The sequence below is a fragment of the Miscanthus floridulus genome, chromosome 8, assembly GCF_019320115.1.
Source record: "Miscanthus floridulus cultivar M001 chromosome 8, ASM1932011v1, whole genome shotgun sequence".
NCBI lineage: Eukaryota > Viridiplantae > Streptophyta > Magnoliopsida > Poales > Poaceae > Miscanthus > Miscanthus floridulus.
In genome coordinates this window covers 134,618,007-134,638,853 of record NC_089587.1, presented here as the reverse complement: position 1 = coordinate 134,638,853, position 20,847 = coordinate 134,618,007, and the positions used below count along the sequence as shown (strand labels likewise).

Here is a 20,847-nt window from a genome sequence, read left to right as displayed (position 1 = left end):
TTAGGATCTATATCTCTACAAATTGTTTGAACTGATGGTGCTATTTTTTAAGCCAACTATAGAATCTGGCCTGATGTGCCAAAATTGATATTTGATTCTAAACTAGCCCCGTCGGCTGTTGCACATGCTGCATTGATGATCTAGGATTATACTATATCTGATTAGTAGTAGCACCTTGAATTTGCTTAGATGAGCTCTGAACTGCCTAGACATCATCATTACCAGCAGGTGCTGCTTCTTGATGGCTAGTACTGGCTTGATTAGTTCCCTAAGTCGATGAATGTGGAATGTTGTAATAAGTCGGCCCAACCTGATCAATTGGATATCCATGAAACACCTCTTTCATGGTGTTGTGGAATGTGTTCAAGAAAACTGCATTATGGTACAATATGGCATCATGAACAGATTTGTTTATAGCCTCCATGAAGAAACGCCTATCTTCAGCTTCATCTGCATCTGTCTGCCCATAAAATAGAACTCTTGGTAGTGGATATTTTTGAACAACTTTATTGTCACATGTCTTGGTGTAGGACAACAAACACTTATTCTAAAATTCTTCTATAGCTTTGCTGATGACATCTTTATCTTCATCAGGCAGGTCTTTGTAAGGCACCATAAGGATGTCATTGTTGTTGTAAGTCGCCATGATGATCATGGGGGCCCACCGTGCGTGCCACAACATGTGTCAGCGCAAAAATGTGTCGATGCGTCGGGGCATACAACAAGCCGGAAGGATCTACATGATGAAGCAAGGCTAGAGATCCGCCTAGCTTCAACGCAGGACTAGTCGACCCTGCAAATTCCTCCCAAGGGCGTGCCAGTCAATTTGACCTATAATTGACAAGAAGAGAAAGTTTATTAGTAATTTAAGGTGGAACATGCTGGTGTGTGGCGCTTCGGGAGCAGCCATTGTTAGCCCACTATATCCATAGGACGGAGATGTTTGACCACTCACTAATGTTGCCGAGCATGTACTAATGATGCCAACCATGAACTATCGTTGCCATCCCTCTGGTCATAGTGTTTGGTCAGACAACGTTAGTCATGGTCAGCAGCGCTAGTGAGTGGTCGACAACACCTGTGATCCAATGGGCCAACAGCCAGATGAGAAAAATGTAAGTAAAATCATCAGCTAGATGAAATATAACCAGTATGAAGCATTGAGCCAATGATTCTGATGAGAAAGGATATAACATGCAAACAAATCGACTGCCTAGTGCGAACAGTCCTACAAACGCTCTAAATCTAATCCACTATCATCAATAGTGAGGTTCGACCGGATCGATGCATCTATGATGATGATAACAAACTAAATCCCAAGAATTCACAAAACCATCCATACCTTGCTAGGTTTCTAAAAGACATGCAATATCTGTGAAGGCACAAGCGAATCGGCTAAACGACCCGATTCTAGTAGAAAAAGGGTCACAACATGTGAACAATCGACTATTCAATACGAGCAGACCTATCAACTCCTCAAACCTAACCTATCATCTTTAATAGTGGGGTTCGACCGGATCGATGACAGCCATAATAAAGATAACAGATTAAATCTTTAAAGAAAATAGATCTACTCATATTTAACAGGATCATGAAGACATACTATGAGCATAAAGTGCAGGCGATCGGCCATTTAGCCGATGCAGGCCTAGCAAACAGCTAAGGTCACGCCTGATCGGAAATAGATCTACCAACTAGCATCCTCCAATCTAAAGTGCCGTCAGTGGGGATCAACCGGATCGCTGCAACCATAATAGCGAACTATAGACCAGATTTAACTAGCTAGCAAACATCTTCAATAGCATACGTGCCTTAACCGCATACTATGCACAATCAAGATCGAAGTAGAACAGCTGATAAAACATAACTCATCGCTCAAAGTAAGAAACATCATGTTGTAACAAAGCAAACGATGGACTAAAAGGATATAAGGCCGATCTAGATCGATCTTGATCGGGCAGATTGATGTTGCTGAAAAAAAATAATGATAATAAGAACATCAGCAAGATCGGTAACTTAATGAGTCTACCAAAAGGATGTCACTCTTAGGTAGAGCCGATAACTTGACCTTGATCTTATTCAAGTAGTGGAGCTCGACTGGATCGATACAGCCATACTTGAACTAGATAAAAGTCGATAACTAGCTTATACTAGAGTTCGCAGTGGAGGTCAAACCTAACCGATGAAGCCATACAAACCAAAGTATAAGCCATGACGGTACTTACAAACAAGCCGAAGGTTGGCCGGACCGATGCAGCCCTGCTTGTTGAAGAACTCGGTGAGATCTACACTACTCCTACTCCTAAGGGTTAGCACGGAGCCAAAAAAAGTAATTTGTATTGATTCATTGGATGATCCTTTTACAATAGCCGGGGTCTAATATTGATACCCGGAACCTAAGCATGAATCCTACTTAAGTATGACTCATTACAATCTCTAGCATAAGATAAAGCATTCCTAATTTAAGATAACTTGGACCCTAATCTTTCTCTTTTGAAGAGTCTGACATGTTTTTCCCGACGCCAATCGTAGCTTTTTGTTGTTATCTGCTGGCGTCATCTGAAGAGAGCCAATTCCAGTGCTATATTTGAATCAGCTGATATCGACCCTTATGCAATCGATTCCTTGATGACACGATATTGGAAGCTTTGAGTTCCTGCATTCTTCTTCCCAAATTTTGGTGTAAACAGGTTCGAACCGCCTTTGGAAATATAGTCTCTAGAGGCAAGCCAAAACATCATCCGCCTCTAGAAATCATTTTATAGACAAATAATGTTTCTAGAGGCCGTCCAAAACTTCATGCACCTCTAGAAAATGATTTCTAAAGGATGTTTTGGGCCACCTTTAAGAATGGATTTCCATGGGCACTTGCAAAATAATTGAAATTGTTCGATTTCTAGAAGCCTTGCACAGATGCGGTTGACACGCCCACCTCTACAAATCATTTCTAACCACCTATACAAATCATTTTGATAGTAGTGTTTTGGTATAAAAAGTATGTCTTATTACTCTTTAAGAGAAATGCATAGGTTCTTAGTTGTTAACTTAATCACTTCACTATTTTTATTGTACATTGTTCGATCCACAACGTATCTATACACTGGTATTTTTTTTATAAGGTTTGTACCCTAGTATTAATGATGAGAGCGCGATATGAGCATGCAGATTTCTTCATGGATGGAGTATCGTTAACATGATAAAATATATCGACATGAAATGAAGGCAATACCAACAAGTTCCTAGCTTTAAGGAGGTGTTGGAAAATATTTGGCACAACAAACATCAAAGAAACAAGCAAAAAAAAGTTGATAGTGTCTGCCCAGACCAAACCGGCATGGCCGGTTCCACTACTCCAAACTGGCTAGGCCAGTTTCACTGCGTACCATGGCCAGCCCCTATGCCCAGCCTGAGGAAACCGGCTAGGTCGGTCTCCCTACCGAGTCCGAACCAATTTGGTCTAAATCAGTTTTGAATCTATTTTGACCAGGAATCTTGGAGAACACATTTTAGACTTGTTTCCTACTAGGATAAGACCACACCCTCTATATAAATGAGAAGGTCATGGCCGATTGAGTATTCAAACTTCCAATTGTCAAAAACACAACACATACCCCTCTTTTGCCATACTTTTCTCTCTACCTTGCTATTTGTTAGATCTCCTGATGAGATTTGGTGGTGTTCCTGGTGACCTTATCGATCCTAGGTGTTGGGGTTATGACCCTAGGATGTCTCAAGGCACCGATTAGTTGGCAGGCCACGAGGCCTGTGACTCATCAGATTAACAATGGCTTGAACGACCAAGGTCTAGCTAGGACGAGCACGCCAAACCAATGCCTAGCCACGATCCCTTCTCCTGCCTTAGCCACTGAAAGATGTGCAACCTCTCCCCATCAGGACCCCTGGGTAGGACAGGGAGAGGTCGAGCATAGCTTAGTATGCTTTCTCTAACAGGAGCAGGCGTGCCGCGCTGACCCTGCAAGGACCGATGTGATAGCAATCACCTCGGTCTGGTCAGACACCATCCCTGTGCCACGTCGCACCAATAAGACAACACCGCACAGCGGTGGCAATGGGTGTGAAACCAATCGTCTAAATACAGACTGACAGGACACGCGTATAATCCCACCCACTACAGGATGGGATCCATGACAAGGGTCACAACCTAGAGACCTCCCAGGCAGGTGGGGCACCCCGACCCCAAAGATCAGGATTGTGGCCCTAAGCCCACAAAGCAACCAGGTAAGCAACGACCTAGGGTGGCTACCTACTGTGGGTACGATACCCCATGGAACCTAGAGACAACGGCAAAGACCATGATAGATGCCGCATTGCACAGGACGGTTGACGAACCACCAAAGTGCCTACAGTGCCCGCCACGTCTGGCATAGTAGCATCATGTCTCGATCTGCCGCAACGTGGCCACAAGACCATGACGATAGCCATGCCTAGACGGACACCAAAAAATGGCGTAGCTTGCAAGCCAAGTTAGCTAGGACCTCCCTCAGGCTCATGACCCTTCGGTCGAGAGAACCTCCTCTTTATAACAAGCCCTGTCCCCGAACTCTATATAAGGACAGCCAGGGCACCCATCATAGGGACATTCTCATTCTCCATCCTCTACCATTCACCATAGCAGTAGGGCTCCTGGAGCTTCTCTTTGGGCTGCCCCTCGTCTAGCATAGGTTCTACTACCTCTTTTGCCATTCTTGCACCCCCCAATGTAAGAACTTTAGAGCATTCAAGCAAGAAACACGCACTCAACCTTCTCTCAGATTAGACGTAGGGCTCCAGCCTGAACCAATATAAATCCTTGTGTCTATTGGATGCTACCATCGTATTCCTAGAGCAGTGTGACAATCGTATAAATTTACTAGTCCAGTTTATGAAACACCGACACTAGGACACCCTCCATGTGCTCCTCCCCGACAAGTCTTCCCAGGAGGTTCATGAGTCTACCATGTGAAGAACAGTTTCAACATCGGTCTAACCGTCCCCTCGGTCGGTTTTGTCGATCCACTGCGTTCTTATTGTGATCTAGGGTCTTTGCAACCTTCGGGTGCTAGCCCCTTGCTAGTGTGTGACCCAATCGGCGTCAACAAGTACACATCATTTTTTTAGAAATGGAATTTTTATTCCGGCCTCTACAAGAGGTTTGCACACAACCAATTCTTATTATAACTTCAAAACACCGGTTATAATTTAAAAAGCTCACAAAAATCAAAACCAAGCAATCGAGCGCCTATCTAAGCACTAACTCTTTTAAAAGATAACCACCCATGCTTGGCGAAGACCTCCATAGCTAAAGTCTCCAATGTGCGACATGCCCACTTCACATGTGATATGTTGCTCTCCTTTTGTAGGATGTTTCATAAACGAGTCCAATAAGTTGCCCTGAAAATAACCTACAAATAAGAGTATAATCTTTTTTTGTCAAAAGTCACATCATTTCTACAAAGCCAAATAGACCATAAAACTACACTTGTTCCCACGCAAATTAGAGAATGCATATGCTAGCCTGTTTGTTGAAACCACACTCCAGATAAATCTTCTATATCTATAGGAAGTTGCAATCCAAATTCCATAGTAGAAACTCTCTAGACAAATCTCACAACATGATAATCAAAAAACTATGTTGGATGGTTTCCTTGTTGTCACAAAAACAACATTGATCATCTCCTTTCCAACGTCTTCTTAATAAATTGTCTTTCGTTAAAATTACCCCTTTTAGTAAGAACCAAATGAAAACCTTGATTTTAAGGGGTATTTTAAACTTTGATATTGATTTGTTTAGAGGCAAAGGCAAGTTGGTTCACAAGATGCTCATACATTAATTGTACGGTGAAAGATCCTAGTTTTGAAAAACTCCACTTAATGGAATCTCGTTGGTCATCTCGATTGCACAAATGAATCCTCATAACTAGCTCATTCCATTTAAGTCGATTTTCCCCAACTAATGCTGTTCTAAAAGAGATATTAAGGGGTGTAGAACTAAAAATAATAGCTACTGAAATGTGTTTCTTTCTACAAATGTTGTATAGAGATGTGTATTGTTCTTTAAGAGTGAACCATCTATCCTCCCAGAATCTAATCTGTGTACCATTATGAAGGTTATTAAAAGTAGATAGATGAAGGAAGCGATCTTTGAACTTCATATGGCATGACAAAAATGTGAATCTCCTAGTTTTCACTTAACTTCACCAATGGTTTTATTTTTTAGGTACTTCTTCCTAATTAAGAAGCCATTTCCAAAGCCCATCTTCATTAATTAACTTATATAGCCATTTACTAAGTAAGCAAACATTCTGGGTTTCAAGATTCAAGATTCCTAGGCCACCTTGATCCTTTGGTAAACAAAGAATTTCTCATTTTGTTAGCCTATATTTTTTTCTTATGGCAATCACCTTGCCAAAAGAAGGCAAACCTATAGAAGTCTTTCTTAAGAATGCCTTTTGGTACTTCAAAGAAAGAAATCATAAACATAGCAATGCTACTTAATTAGAATTGAGTTAATTACGACTAGTCTTCCACAATAGGACAAAAGCTTTCCTTTCCAACTACTCAATTTCTTCTGGAACGGTCTTCAATAGCAAGGGTGTTGCTAGCTACAAGGTACAAGCTAGAGATACAAAACTATTCGGACCTATAGAAGTCTTTCTTAAGAATGCCTTTTGGTACTTCAAAGAAAGACATCATAAACATAGCAAGGCTACTTAATTAGAATTGAGTTAATTAAGACTAGTCTTCCACAATAGGACAAAAGCTTTCCTTTCCAACTACTCAATTTCTTCTAGAATGGTCTTCAATAGTAAAGGTGTTGCAAGCTACAAGGTACAAGCTAGAGATACCAAACTATTTCAAGCAATAACGCTTGTAGCTTGGTCTCAGTTTAGCGTGTTGGGAAACAAAATTTACCGCCGAAAAAATTCTTAAGGAAAATTATACTTTTTCTCAAATGTATCACAAAGCTACTATTTTGTGACTCAATTTCATAAAACTTCACTTTTATTGTCTTCTTTTTGTCACAAACTACGCTTGTACTGACATTTGTATCTACTTTTTTGTCAATATGTATCAGAATATTATCCTTTCAAATAAATGGTTTCATGAAAAAGCAATAATATAAACGTTCTTTTGCAATTCAAGGTCATAAAATGTGCAGTTTACGATAGGAAATACAGTAAAAGATGTGTAAAATATAATAAATCTGAGAAGTGTAGTTTGTAAAATGTAAAGTACTCCCTCCGTTCCAAATTATAAGACGTTTGACTTTTTTCACCCCAAATTTGATCACTCGTCTTATTCAAAAATCTGTGCAAACATAGTCAAATTTAAGTCATTCTTGAAGAACTTTTATTAATAAACCAAGCCACGACAAAAGAAGTGATATTTTGTATAAATTTTTGAATAAGACAAGTGGTGAAACTTGGTGTAAAAAAATCAAACTCTTATAATCTAGGATGGATTGAGTACTTATCGGAAAATATAGTTTTGCTATATTTTATACAATTGTAATGTAATTCAAAGAATTTACCCTAAAAAGCTAACCCTTTCTGGGAAGAAAAAAGAGGAAACGTACTGTTTTTGCAAATTCTGCCATCAAACGAAGCCAACGTCCAGCATTCCTTTTCAGACACCAGATAAGCTTCCGTCTCCAAAGCCCAAACTAGTCATATACGTAATTATTGCCTATATTTTTCGAACGCCTAATGCCTAAACCGAAGAATGCCAAAAACAATAAGAAAACCAACATGACCAGGTCGAAATTCTTATGTGCTGGGAACAAGTCCGAATCGTCTTATATAAGTAGTAGTATAATCAGCTGCACCGTGTTTTTGCTGTCAAAATGCACGACAAATTAAATTACACAGGTAGCTCGCATATATTACAGCCGTGTATTCTAATGATTACAGCTGTCTATTTGAATCAGCCAAAGCACCACAAAAATTGTTAGCAATGGCACTTCTCATCTTGCAGCACACCTATTTGCGCTGAATTACAGGGAGGTAGACACCCTCAGCTGCCAGCCAGAGGTTGTCTGGGCGTTTGTCACCCACACCGCATACCTGTGGAAGCAGGCAAAAAGAAAAATATGACATATTGATTAAACGTTTTACATAATTCTGGGAGTAACGCCTACAGTTCTTAGTAGCATGGATGGCAAGTAACACAAGACCATGTCAAACCCACCTCTTGCTGCCCACCAGCAATGCGCGTGTACTTCCTATCATGGCTGTGCAGATAACCACCAGTATCAACATGCCGCAACCTAATTCTCTGGTCTTGCCGCCATGTTTTCCCACTGCCCTCAACCTCAAGCCTAATGATAAAATAGTGCAACAGTAGCAAACTCAGTGTTATCAAGTCAATGGATACAGCAATAGCTGACCTAATTAAATTTGTAGCAGAAGTACAGACCTCCAGTAGTCTCCAGTATCTGACTCATTCTCACCACCAAAGCAACTAACCTGAAGGTACATTTACATACATGTAACATAATGATGTCTTTAACGAACAAAGATGTGACACCTGACGGCAAGACAATTGTATCCAAAGAAGGAAAATATCCATTTGACAAATGCTGCCATCAAATCTGTGTTCTAACTTATAAATTCTCAATAGAGACAACAAGGGCGTACCCAGTGCAGAGAGCTCCCGCTCTGTGCGGGGTCTGGGGAAGGGTGTCAATGGCAAGCCTTACCCTCGCCTGTGCAATGCGAGGAGACCGCGACTCGAACCCGGGACCTTCCGATCACAGGCGGTAAGACTCTACCGCTTGCATGAGGCCCGCCCTTCTCAATAGAGACAACAAGGAATCAAAAATCATATTCAGTGGAAAGTTTCAAAAGAGGTAACAAACTTTTTCCAAATCTCAAAAACACCATTTTTGTGAATTACTCTGTTTCACGAGGGATGTTGAGGTTGTAGAATAACTCAACTATTTTTCTAACCTGAGAACTATATTTAGCTAAAACCAATATACTTCAGTAAAAGGTTATCTGTGTATAAGATCTGCAAGCATTCCACGAAAGTAGATAAAAGATCAATTCACTAACCTCCAGATTTCCAGTGATGGGGGAAGCATGCAAGTGGCTGTGTAGCCACTTTCTAGTCCTCATATGCTGAAGCCTTATAGTTGTTCCATGTGTTATGGGATCACCTTGTTTTGCAGATGAATCTGGTTGACGTCTCACTATCTGCATAACAAAATGTATCATAATCGTAGGTTGTCAAGAAAACTTGGAACCTTGGATCAGAACTTTAACCATGAGTTACATCCATACTCCCCCCGTTCCAAATTGTAAGACGTTTTGCTTTTTTGATACATAGCTTTTGCCATGCACTTAAATATACACTATGATCTTCAGAGGCACCAGTGCATTGTGGAATCCTAAGTTGAGATATCAATGTGAGGAGAGGTAGAGTAAGACCGAAGCTGACATGGGGGGAGGCAATAAAAAGAGATTTAATGGGTTGGGATATACCTAGAGATCTTTGTTTAGATAGGAGTGCTTGCAAAGCAGCTATCGACATGCCTGAACCGTGACTAGGGGCTTATGTTAGGTTTCAACTCTAGCCTACCCCAACTTGCTTTGGACTAAAAGGCTTTGTTGTTGTTGTTGTGTCATCGTCGTCGTCTAAATACATAGAAAAAGCAATGCATCTAGAAAAGCAAGAGCATCTTACAATTTAGAATAGAGGGAGTAGAAAATTAATAAAAACTATGTCCTGCCAAGAAGCAATTGAAGAAAAATAACAGCGCATCACAGACATCAAAATGCCCTGTAACTAAATGTTATTCATACTATGCATATTTTCTTTAAGTTAAAATTAAAGAAAGACAAAGAAAAATTGATAATCTCCTTTCTGTATTGTTCACACAATGTTTCCTTTTTAAATTGCAGAACTCAAGGCATAGCAAATAAAACAGTCCACACATGATTAAACAACAGGTTTCTTTGATTAACTGCAAGCCTCAGCAATTAATTTAAGAATGATTTTGCTAATTCTTATAGGCCTGTTTTCTTATCATAAGTAACTCGACTAGCATGGACAATGGATTGTGCACAGATCTGTTGTGTTTTCAGTGGATGTTAATAGGATGAAATAAGAAATGTAATTTGTGCTAAAGGGGAAAAGCTAGATGCCAGAACAAGTTAAGTGAACGTGCAGGGCTTCAGCTGCTAAGCAAATGATGATATTGATTTCATGAGTGAATCAGAGACATGCATACCCAGTAGCTATTGGCGTCATCGACGTTGGGGAAGCTGGTGACCGACTGCTGGCCGCTGCCAGATCCATATGGCACGTCGTGAGAATGCAGCCGAAACTTGGTCGTCTCATGCATCAACTTGATCACTGAGCCGTAGGTTATCTATCCACAAATAAGGGAAACAGTCATATCACTCGCCTAATCCACCAAGCACGACGGTGGTGAAGAAATCAGTTAGGCACCAAGTCCCCCGTTCCCCAACCCCAATCCGAAACGCGCAACACCTATCCAAATACAGACCCCGCGCGAACACAAAAATTAAAACGCGGATGAGGAGGTGCGAAACCTCGACGACGGTATCCGGGTCGGCGGCGTAGGACTGCGCCGGCGCAGCCTCGGGGAGGTCGAGTCCGAGGTAGAGCAGAAGCGCGAGCGCGAACGACGCGGCGGCCATCGCCAGCAGCAGCGCGAGGAACCAGGTCCTCTGCCAGAAGGGCAAGGCCTCCTGCTCTTCCGGGCCCGCGCCGCGGCGCCTGATCCGCTCGCGCGCGAGGGCGCCGGCGAGGCTGGTGGTCGCCCCCGCCTCCGACGGATTCGGCTGTTGGTCGGCGAAGGCGGCGCGGCGGCGGGAGAGGCCCTGCGGCGGCTGGGTCGCGGACGGCGCCACCGCGGCAGCGGTCGTGGCCTCGAGGAGGCAGTGGGCGGGGCACAGGAGCTTCTGGAAGGCTCGCTTCAGAGCAGGGCTCTCCGCTTTGAGCACGCGAGGAGAAGGCGACTAGCGCTCCGCGTTTGAAAAGGTTGGGCGTTGGCAGGAAGAATCACAGGCTTACAGCGATGACCACGACGGCATGTCAGATGTAATAACTTCCAATGACATGTGGGATCTTGGTTAAAGTTAGGTCAATGGGCCCCGTGGTCATTGTTGTGAGCGGGGAGGGCTAATCGGACGGAGTACGTACAAAGGAGTGGGTGGCTGGGTGCGGCGGGGAGGAGCGGTTTTCGCGGCCACGTCTGGCGAGGTGGTGTCCGGCCAATCAGGAAGCGACAGCGTGGCTGCGGTGGTGACCTGGTAGGAGGCTACTGGTTGGCAAGCCTGCGCCCTCGTGGCAGTGGCTTTGACGGGTCTGAGCGCCTGAGCTGAGCAGTTCGGTTTTTTACTAGTGTAGGATTTAGTAGTGCGCTGGTCTACACCGTGTATGCTGTGCCAAGGGCTGGATAACGAGTCATGCGGTCACGCCTCGTCTGGCTCGGCTTGGTTCGACCAATTTGTTTCGTAAGGACATTAAATACATTGACACTATATTAATTAAAAGATATGATAAAAATTTCATATAAACATTGACAATTTTATGGGGATAAAATTCTTGTGAACTGTTTCTAAAATATGAGTATATTAAAAATTAAACCATAAACTCTCCATTGATACTAGACTAAGAAGATACTCCCTCCATTCTGCAATATCTAATACCCCTATATAGCAATCATTTCTGATATGTGTATTTGGATGGGCATGCCATCGATGTTAGTCACCACATCATTTTTTTACAATAAAAAAAATCAGTGCTCACATCCCTCTTTCACAGTTAAACATGCAAACATGCAGTACAGTATTTTCCATTAAACAAATCAAAGAGGACCCCATAATGATCCCGTTCGTTGGTCTGAAACTTAGCTGAAAAACATTGTTCCGGCTGAATTGTTGGGAGAGAAAAACAATGTTTCAGCTAAAAAAAAAGCCTAACAAATTGAATATAGAGTAAGCCGAACACGATCAATATGCATTTCGCTCGGCGGCAAACACCACTTAACGCCAATTTTACGCAGACAAAAGCAAACTAAAATGTCAAACTATTGCCCAGCGCCATTTGTCGAGTATGTAGGAAATAAAAGCCTGGTAACATCTCGTTGCTTTCATTTGAACCATTCACCTCTCATCCATCTCATGCCAATAGACTTAAACACACTACCAGTACAGGGAGGAGAGGAGGTGCCTGATCTTAACAAGTCCTGCCGAACATGAAGAGGATCAAGATGTAGTGGCTGCAGTTGAAGTTGGAGAGCTGATCACTTTGGTCTCTATCTAGATCAGAATGATAAACAAGCAGAAATTCATCAAGGTAAGCACATCTGTTTGTATCCAAAACTGAGCGAACTAGTTCTAACCTCTCTATCTCCTAAAATTAGAATGTTGGTTTATTTCTCCCTCCTAAAATCACAAGCAATATCAGGGAACTTAGTTATTACTACTATTTTTCACATGAAACTCTTGTGTACCAGGTGTTCTCTATAGCCTCTCTCTCTCCCAAATTAGTACATGCTACTTTCCTCTCTGCTTAAATCACTAGGAACATCTGTGAACTTTTAGTGTACACCTCTCACCTGAAACTCTTTTGTAACAGGGCACCTTTGTATACTCTATGTCAGTGTTTTGTCGACCAACTAGTAAATTTGTATGAATGTCATGCTGCTCCAGAAAGACGATGATAGCATCCAAAAGACACAAGGAATTATACTGATTCAGGCCGGAGCCCTACGTCCAGTCTCAGAGAAGAATGTTCTGAAATTCTTACAATGGGGTATGCAAGAAGGGTGAAAGATGTAGGAGAGTGTTGTCTATGATGCTAAAGATGAATCCTATGAAGATGTCCCTACGAGGGGTGCCCTGGTTGTCCTTATATAGAGTCCGGGGCCATGCCACGTACAAAGAGATAGGTTCTCCCGACCGAGCGGTCGTGAGCCTGAGAGAGGAAAACTAGCTAACTTAGCAAGCAAGGAAGGTCATCTTGCCGAACATCCGAGCATGGTCGTCGTCATGGTCTTTGCCCACGTCGCAGTATGGGTGGCATGGTGCTACTGTGCCAGCTGTGTCGGCACTATTGGCACGATGGTGGTTCGTCATCGCCTCCTGATCTCCTGGGGGGCGTCGTACAGGAGTTGGTAGCCACCCTAGGTCATTGTTTGTCTTGTTGCTCGTGGAGCTGGTGGCCACGATCCCAAGCTCTGGGGTCCTGGCCTGCATTGGTTTGGATGTCTTTGAAAGTCAAGGCCGTCCCATAGTGGGTGGGACCATACGCCCATCCGTCGGGCCATATTTGGACGGTGGTTACCATACCTATTGTCACCGCCTGGCGGTCCTGTCTTGTCTGTGGCGTGGCACAGGGATGGCGCGTGCTCCGAGACGGCTGTCCCCTCGGTTCTGGCGGGCTGAGCAGGTGTGCCTATCCTTGTCAGGGTAGGCGTACTTGGTGAGTGTTGACAGAATATCATCGGCAGTCCTACGAGGGGTATCCCACGAAGGTAGATTGATCGGCAGAGGAGCGTGAGATCAAGAACAAGAAGGCAACAGAGACACACGGGTTAGACAGGTTTAGGCCGTCAGTATGACGTAATACCTTACTCATGTGGTCTGTTGGTTTGTATTATCGTATGATATTGCGTGCGTTTGGAGGGGGTCCCTGCCCGCCTTATATAGTACGGGGAGCAGGGTTACAAGTCGGTTAGATCTGAGAGATAACCGGAAAGTAATAACTGATTACAGGAATCTTGGGATCATACATATCCTAACAGATCTCGTAGTATCTTCAAGATATCTTCCTGATGTCTTGCGGGAGGCACCGAGCAGAGTCGTGCCCCGCAAGGCTTTGTCTTGTGGGCTAGGCCACCCCTAGGGGCGCAGCCCATGTGGCCTGCCGTGGGTATCCAGGGTCATACACCCTATAGCTTGTCCCCGAGCGCCTTGTACTTGCTGTGCAATGCCATCTTGAGCTCGTCCGAGTAGGTGCAAATAACGTCGAGCAGTCAAACTCATGGTCCAACCACCGTGATGAATTGTCGAGCAGTGTGAACCGTCGCCGAGCAGCGTGAACCATCGCCGAGCAGCATGACCTACCGTCGAGCAGCGTGACCTATCGCTGAGCAGTGTGACCCAAGTACGGCTTGCCATAAGGGTGTAAGGAGCTCAAGTTCAGAATCAAAAATTTCTTCACAGTCGACCAAGTGTGCCCACTTAGAGTCCAAACAAAGTAGTAGGAGTCAATCTTCTTCTATAGGCATGTAGTCTTCGAGGAAAAATCCCGCACACTCATCGCGAGGTGAAGTGTGCCCACTTAGTCCCTAAGCCTAACAGTAGATGATGTAGTCATGTGGTGCCAGGGTTAGAAACTAGAAGAATAGTAGAAAACCAGCCGAGCAGGCAGCCAATCCCTGGGTGTGGCCCAAAAAGAGACAAAGCACATTCACCGCAAGGTGAAGTGTGCCCACTTAGTCCCCGAGCCTGATAGTAGGTGACGCAGTCATGTGGTGCCAGGGTCAGAAATAGAAAAATAATCAAAGACCAGCCGAGCAGGCAGCTAGTCCCCGAGCTGCAAGCGGAGACATCGAAGAAATCAAACCACAGAGACATTGGTAGCGGCAAGTTTCATAGTATGCCGCGTTTAGCCCTATAAAGAGAGGGCGCACCCAGGCTTCAAATTCAAAGGGGAGACCGACGGTACCCGAGAGAGGCCAGAAATACTATCCAGGAACGTCATTGAAGAGTGGACTGTCGAGCTATTTGCTCCGCTTGCCTCATTCAGATTGTTAGGGTACACAAAGCCCTTTAACTGCAAGAATCTGCCTCCTTAGGTGAATATCCCAACTATGTGTTTCCGAGAAGTTTTTTATTTTGTCATTGCCGAGCAATAGACTGATCCACTCATGTGAAGATCCATTCGCAGGACAAGGCAGTGTATTTCTCAGTCGTGCCAAAAAACGATTGGCCATTGGTAGTGGATGCACGACCACTAGCTCAACCCAAAGAAAGCTCCATTGGTGTTTCCTCAGAATTCAGAGGTATGGATGTTGGTCGGACAGAGAGTCCTCCCCTAGTATCGATAAAAATCCGGGGGAAGAGGCCGGCGACAGATGAGCTGGCCCAGAAGAAGAGGAAAACAACGGCTACTGCTCCCCACAAACCAGGTGGCATCTCACTTGGCGATGATTAGACCAATCGAATACGAAGGACCGTGGTGTTCGATTGGTCCGACAACGATGAAATTCTAACGGATCCTCCCTCGAGCACGAAAGAGCCTCCATGTAGCCCATGTGCGGGGGAACAACTCGGGGTAGGCGAAGAAGTCCATGAGGCGCCGGACGAGGAATGTCCCCGAGCAGCGGGCAGCACTGTTCACCTAAACGGCCGTTTAGCCTGTTTACACACCGTTTAAACGCTACACGATGGTACACCATTTCCGTTTAATCGGTTGTTTTGACCATTTAAATGGCCGTTTTTCCCGTTTAAACACTCGTTTTGCCCGAATAATGGGCTAAACGGTAGGTGACCGACTGTTTACTGTTTAGCGTTTAGGATAACACTGGCGGGCAGAGGGAATTTCTACGTAGCAGATGATGGAAGTCCCTGCAGGGCGAGCAACGGAAGTCCCCGAGCAACAAGCGGAAGCGGACCCAAAGCAGCAGGCGGAAAGGGCCCCAGAGCAATAGGCAGAAATGAGGTCGACCAAGGAAGAGCCGAGAATTCCCCCACATAGCATGGGAGTCGACCCCATAGCTACGCCTAGAGGCTCGGGCAGGCATCGCCGATTCAAGAAATTGAACCGTCAGACCAAACCATAAGTGTCCTTGTGTTGAAGTTACTTTGCTGTATTTTCTTTACTCTCTGTGGTGACTGAATAATTGATTTGATACAGTGCAAGGTGAATGACAGATCTAGCCCCGCCCACACAGACTGAGCAGCAACTAGAAGCTAGCCCCGGAGCGGGGGAGATGCCAGTAGACCCCGTCCTAGAGTCCTCGAGTGCTCGGGAGCACACGGGGGAGCCAATCGCTGCCCCTGGTGGGCTTGGTGGCAGCGAATGACTGTCTACAACGGCGAACGAGTCGGCGACAGCACCTTCGGCAATGGCAGAATCTAGAGCGGAAAAGCTTTTGGCACCGAAGGAGCAGACGGCACTCCCCGATGCTTCGAAGGGCATGGTCAGACCCGCTATCCGGCCACCAAGCCCCTAGGTGGTGCCCCTGGTTGCAACAAAGGAGGACGAGGTGGAGGAGATCATGCATGACGAACCTCGACCCCAATTAGTCCAGATCCTCCGAAAGCGCGGTGATAAAATAGTAATTATCGAAGAGGAGGACACCACCAAGGAATTCAGGAGACTGGAGACTACCCTTACCGGTGTGATGAAACAGATCAAGGTTAATACTGCGTCTGGAAAGGTCTTGTTTTTTTCGAATTGGATAACGATACTGTCATTGTGCATTTGAAAGAAATAACTCGAGTTGCCGAGCAGCGCTGCCAGCTGGTAAAGCGAATGGAGCCCCTTGCTGAGGAGAACGAAAAACTCAAAGAGGCCAGGAACCTCTTGGAGAAGAATATCTAGAGGGCCCAACACGAACGAGACCTTGCGGAGTCCAACACGCGGGACCTGGAATACCAGAAGGAGGTCCTGACCAAAAAGCTGGCTACTATGTCCAAGCAGGTGTGGAGCCAGTCCGAGCAGCTGGCCGCTGTCTCCGGCCAACTGAAAAGTGCTTCCGAGCAGCTGGAGAGGAAAACTGAATAACTTAACAGTGTATCCAAGCAGAAAGCAGGTATGGTATATCAATGAATGTACTTTTGTATTGCTAAACAACCACATTTTCAGTGATAACTGTTGCGCTTGTAGAGCAAGATGCTGAGCTCGGCCAAATGCACAGGCCATCAATCAACTTCGCTAGGAGAAGGCAAAGGAAGCAGAGCAGGCGGACAAACTTGCTGAGGAGCTAAAAGGTGAATTCCTCCTTATCGGAATTACTATTGAAATAGCTTCCTTATATGATGGATTATTGTAACGCTTGCAGGCTATCATCATAAAGCCAAAGCACAGTTTGACGTGCTGGTGCAGGAGGCCAAGGTCCAAAAGGAGAACTTCGACACTGTAATCGTCGCAATTAAGCCGGTGCTTGACTGCATTGACCTAGAACCGGCCACTCAGCGCGATGGCAGGCGGCAACGTTCAGACACCATCATCCAGAGGTGCAAGGCAGCATGGGAGAACTTCAAGATCTTCAACCGTGATGCCATTATGACCGTCGCTACTCATGTCCTCATGGTTGTTCGGTCCCATTACCCAACCATCGACCTTCAGTCAATAGGGGGTGGGTTTGCCAAAGGACTGAGCGATGCAGAGACCCAGCAGCTGGAGGATGAGGAGGAGGATGCAGCGAAGATGCTAGCCGGAGATATAGATCTGTTTGGTGAGATGGATGGTAATGGCAGAGCTCAGTAATCTGCTCATAGATTATCATCTGTAAAATCTTGACAGTGTAGTTAGAACGTGCGAAAGCACAAGAAACAATTATTTATTGAATAAATGTTACAAGGTGCATGTATATGTAGTTTGCTTGTATTTCAGCAAAAAAATCTTCGCAATTTCAATCCTGATGCGATTATGCGTAGTTCAAGTAGCGTCTGAATAATTGGTTTGGTACTGATCCCTATGGCCTTGGCCAGCCCATAGTCCATAACGTCGAGCGCGGAGCCCGTGCACGTGTAGGAGTAACAAGCGTGACCTAGGAATCATAGCCGACCACCCATGACATAGAGCGCGGAGCCCATGGCACGTGTAGGGAGAGATCGGTGACTGGGTCTTCTCCATAAAAAACAGCGTGGAACATGTGCTGCTCGACGGTTGTTGTACGAACTTAGAGATAAAGGTAGCATAAGCGGCGTCCGAGCAATGTATTCTATGCTGAACTCTCGGCCTTGGCTGACCCATAGTCCATAACGTCGAGCGTGGAGCCCGTAGACGTGTAGGACAAACAGGCGTGACCAAGGAACCGCAGTCAAACAGTGTCAAGCCTATTTGAGCCTCATAGATCCCTTTGTTATACTTGCTAAGCATGGTGAGCTTACACTTGCTTTACATCCAATGAAAATCCCGGATGGGTAACAGATAATGGATATGATGAGTTTCTGGAGGATGTCCAGGACTACTAGGGAGACGTTTACCAGTTGGAGTCCCTGTGGCAGTTGGGCTAGTTATTCCGCTGTGTTTGTAATAATATTGCCTTCGAGCAAACTTTGTATTTAACTTTATGATGAGATATGTGATGTAATAAGTACTTTACTTTGATACTATTGCAATTTGTGATATTTGTGTGTTTGGACATCCTGGGCGCACATATATGAGTACTTGGTTTTGCTTTGCAAAATTGGGTGCGACAGTCGGGCATGACGGTTCGAGGCTACAAGTTTAGAGCGAGTTGTTTTTTTCCTCCACGTGTGATGGGTAGGCCAATTTTTGCTCGTGTATTTTTCCTTTGACCACGTCTTAGCTTGTTTGAAGTGTCCTAATCGTAGTCAGGTTGCGACCGCTCTTCCTGGCGGCGTCATGGTCTAGGATGCCCTTGTCAACCGAGGATTGCTGCTTGGGCTCAAAGCGAACCTTGTCTTGCGCTACCAGGATGCGGCCTATGTTTTAGCGGGGTTTAGCACTTCTCATAAGAAGATGCCTCCGCAAATAGTTTTTTAGCCGTTGGCCTAGCTGATTTCTCTTGGTGGGATTGTTGGCCTCCACTAGTATGTGAGACTCTGGGATGGCTATAGGCCGACGATCTGAGACATAGGAGGAGCTGGTCGTGGCTTGGCCTCGACCTTTAGTGGTGTCACATGGACCCGACTTCTTTCTTCCCTGACGTCCTTTTTTAGCCTAAGGGATCATGATGCTTAGTTATAGGCATGTTTAGTTTTGCCCCATGTAGGGAGAGGCTTGTCCACTATAACCACATGGTCAGAGTGGTGTGCCTCGTTGAGGTCAATGGGTGATTCGAGTGGGATCCAATATCCTCCCTAATCGATATGGAGTTTAGCTATGCCTCGTTGAGAGATGTCCCATAAATCATTGGTTGTCAAGCCCATCGGTCCCTAACTGCCTCCGCAGCGGCCAGAGGGCAAGATGCCTCCCCCTAGAGGGGGTCAACCTAGGCAACTTCAAAGCAAACGACTCGAACACAGGAAGAGATGGTCGTGAGGCTCTGTACCACCGATAAGAGCCACTGGGGCCCATCTCATCCTGCCCCTACCTATTTGTGGATATTGGTATTTATTAGCATCACTTGTTACTAGGTTGTCATCCCTAGCATAATGCCAGAAATGTGTGGTTGGTAATTATTAATGACACTTGTAAACTTCAGAGAAAAATATATATATTAAAGTATCCGCAAGCGCACAGATAATATACCATTGTAGCATTTCACCCGGGAGTATACCAGGTATCGTTATTTATATTTTTACCATAGGGAGGAGCTTATGGAGTGGTGTTGGCATAGAGATATTGACAAATGTGTATACTTATGATAATAATCACTCTCATGCTATTACAGGGGTAAGTCAAAGGTTAAATAAATAATAAATGTAAGGTAATAGTGGTATTCCAGAGATAGAATTAGAGACTCATAAAATGTAGTACAACTAAGTGGGAGATTCGTTAAGAGCAAAAGATTCCTAAGTCATTACTTATCTACTAACTCTTTTGTATTCCCTAATATATACACTCTCATCTATAGTATAACTAACTCTAGATCTATGCATAAGGAACATTACTAAGGAAGATCAAGAACAGAGCTTGTCTACCTTCGCAATCACATTCTACGTGCTCTACAAACAGGGAGTGGACTATAAAGGACTCAATGGGAGTGTCACATCCGCGATCTACCACATGACCTAGAGTGTAGAGGGCATCCATAGGCAAACAATATCTAAGCACCATGCTTACATAGTGTCAACCACTTAACTCACGCGCATAATGAGCTAAGCTTTTGTGAACATGTGCATAAACTCATCATTAATCATAACTATATCAAGCTTGCAACTAGAGCAAACTAAGAACATAATAAATAGCAACATAATAATATTAAAGTAGCACAAAGTCATAAATATAGAGATACAATGGCTATACTAGTCTCTAGACGGTAGATCTGGAATCCTGAGCAATAGCCCACACTCTTCTTAAACCTTGCTAGCTAATCTATACTAGAAACTTGAAGAACTAGAGCTCTAATCTCTAATATCTAGAAACCCTAGTTTTTTGTCTAGCCCTGACTTATGATCTGATGACTTGATTCTCATTGGAGGGAGGGGGCTAGATTATATAGCCTGAGGATACAACATGAGCCCTTAGATCAAACTGACTTAAGCAACATCTTAGATGCATCCTAGGAGGCAGTGGGAAACTGACATAGCGACGAGGCCGATAGGTGGGCCCCTAATTGGCCAAGCGGCCTATAGGTGGGGCCAAGCGGCCCTACTTGGCAGCCTCTCGGCCTCCGCTTCGGTGATGTGGCTTCTGGAGTCCCCTAGAACCTTCTGGAGTTGGTTTCACGTCAGAATTCTGATATTTTCCTTTGATTTTTAAGTCCTCCTTGTCGGTTTTTTGATTAAACCCTGCTGAAAACACAAATTCACCAAAACTCGTGGAATTTATTAGTTTAAACCACTAAACCTTCATTTGTGATTATATTTATGTCCTTATACATGTTTAATTGACGGTTTAATTTGGTTGTTAACTGCCATCAACAACTCCCCCAAGCTTACCTTTTGCTAGTCCCTTAGCAAAACTAAACTTAGTAACTAAATCTAGAGTTTAAGGATTTTGAAAACATTG

The 20,847-nt window shown here is 44.4% G+C and overlaps 1 protein-coding gene across 1 annotated transcript; it reads right to left on the bottom strand.

Moving 5' to 3' along the window:
* Window positions 1-7,763: 7,763 nt before the first annotated feature.
* Window positions 7,764-10,800, bottom strand: LOC136473551 (stromal cell-derived factor 2-like protein). Its single transcript, XM_066471192.1, has 6 exons — window positions 10,557-10,800; window positions 10,232-10,372; window positions 9,054-9,194; window positions 8,416-8,465; window positions 8,188-8,317; window positions 7,764-8,063 (listed from the first exon to the last, which is right to left on the bottom strand). Exons 1-6 carry the CDS (start codon window positions 10,662-10,664, stop codon window positions 7,980-7,982), a joined length of 654 nt encoding a protein of 217 aa, XP_066327289.1. The 5' UTR covers window positions 10,665-10,800; the 3' UTR covers window positions 7,764-7,979.
* Window positions 10,801-20,847: the final 10,047 nt, after the last annotated feature.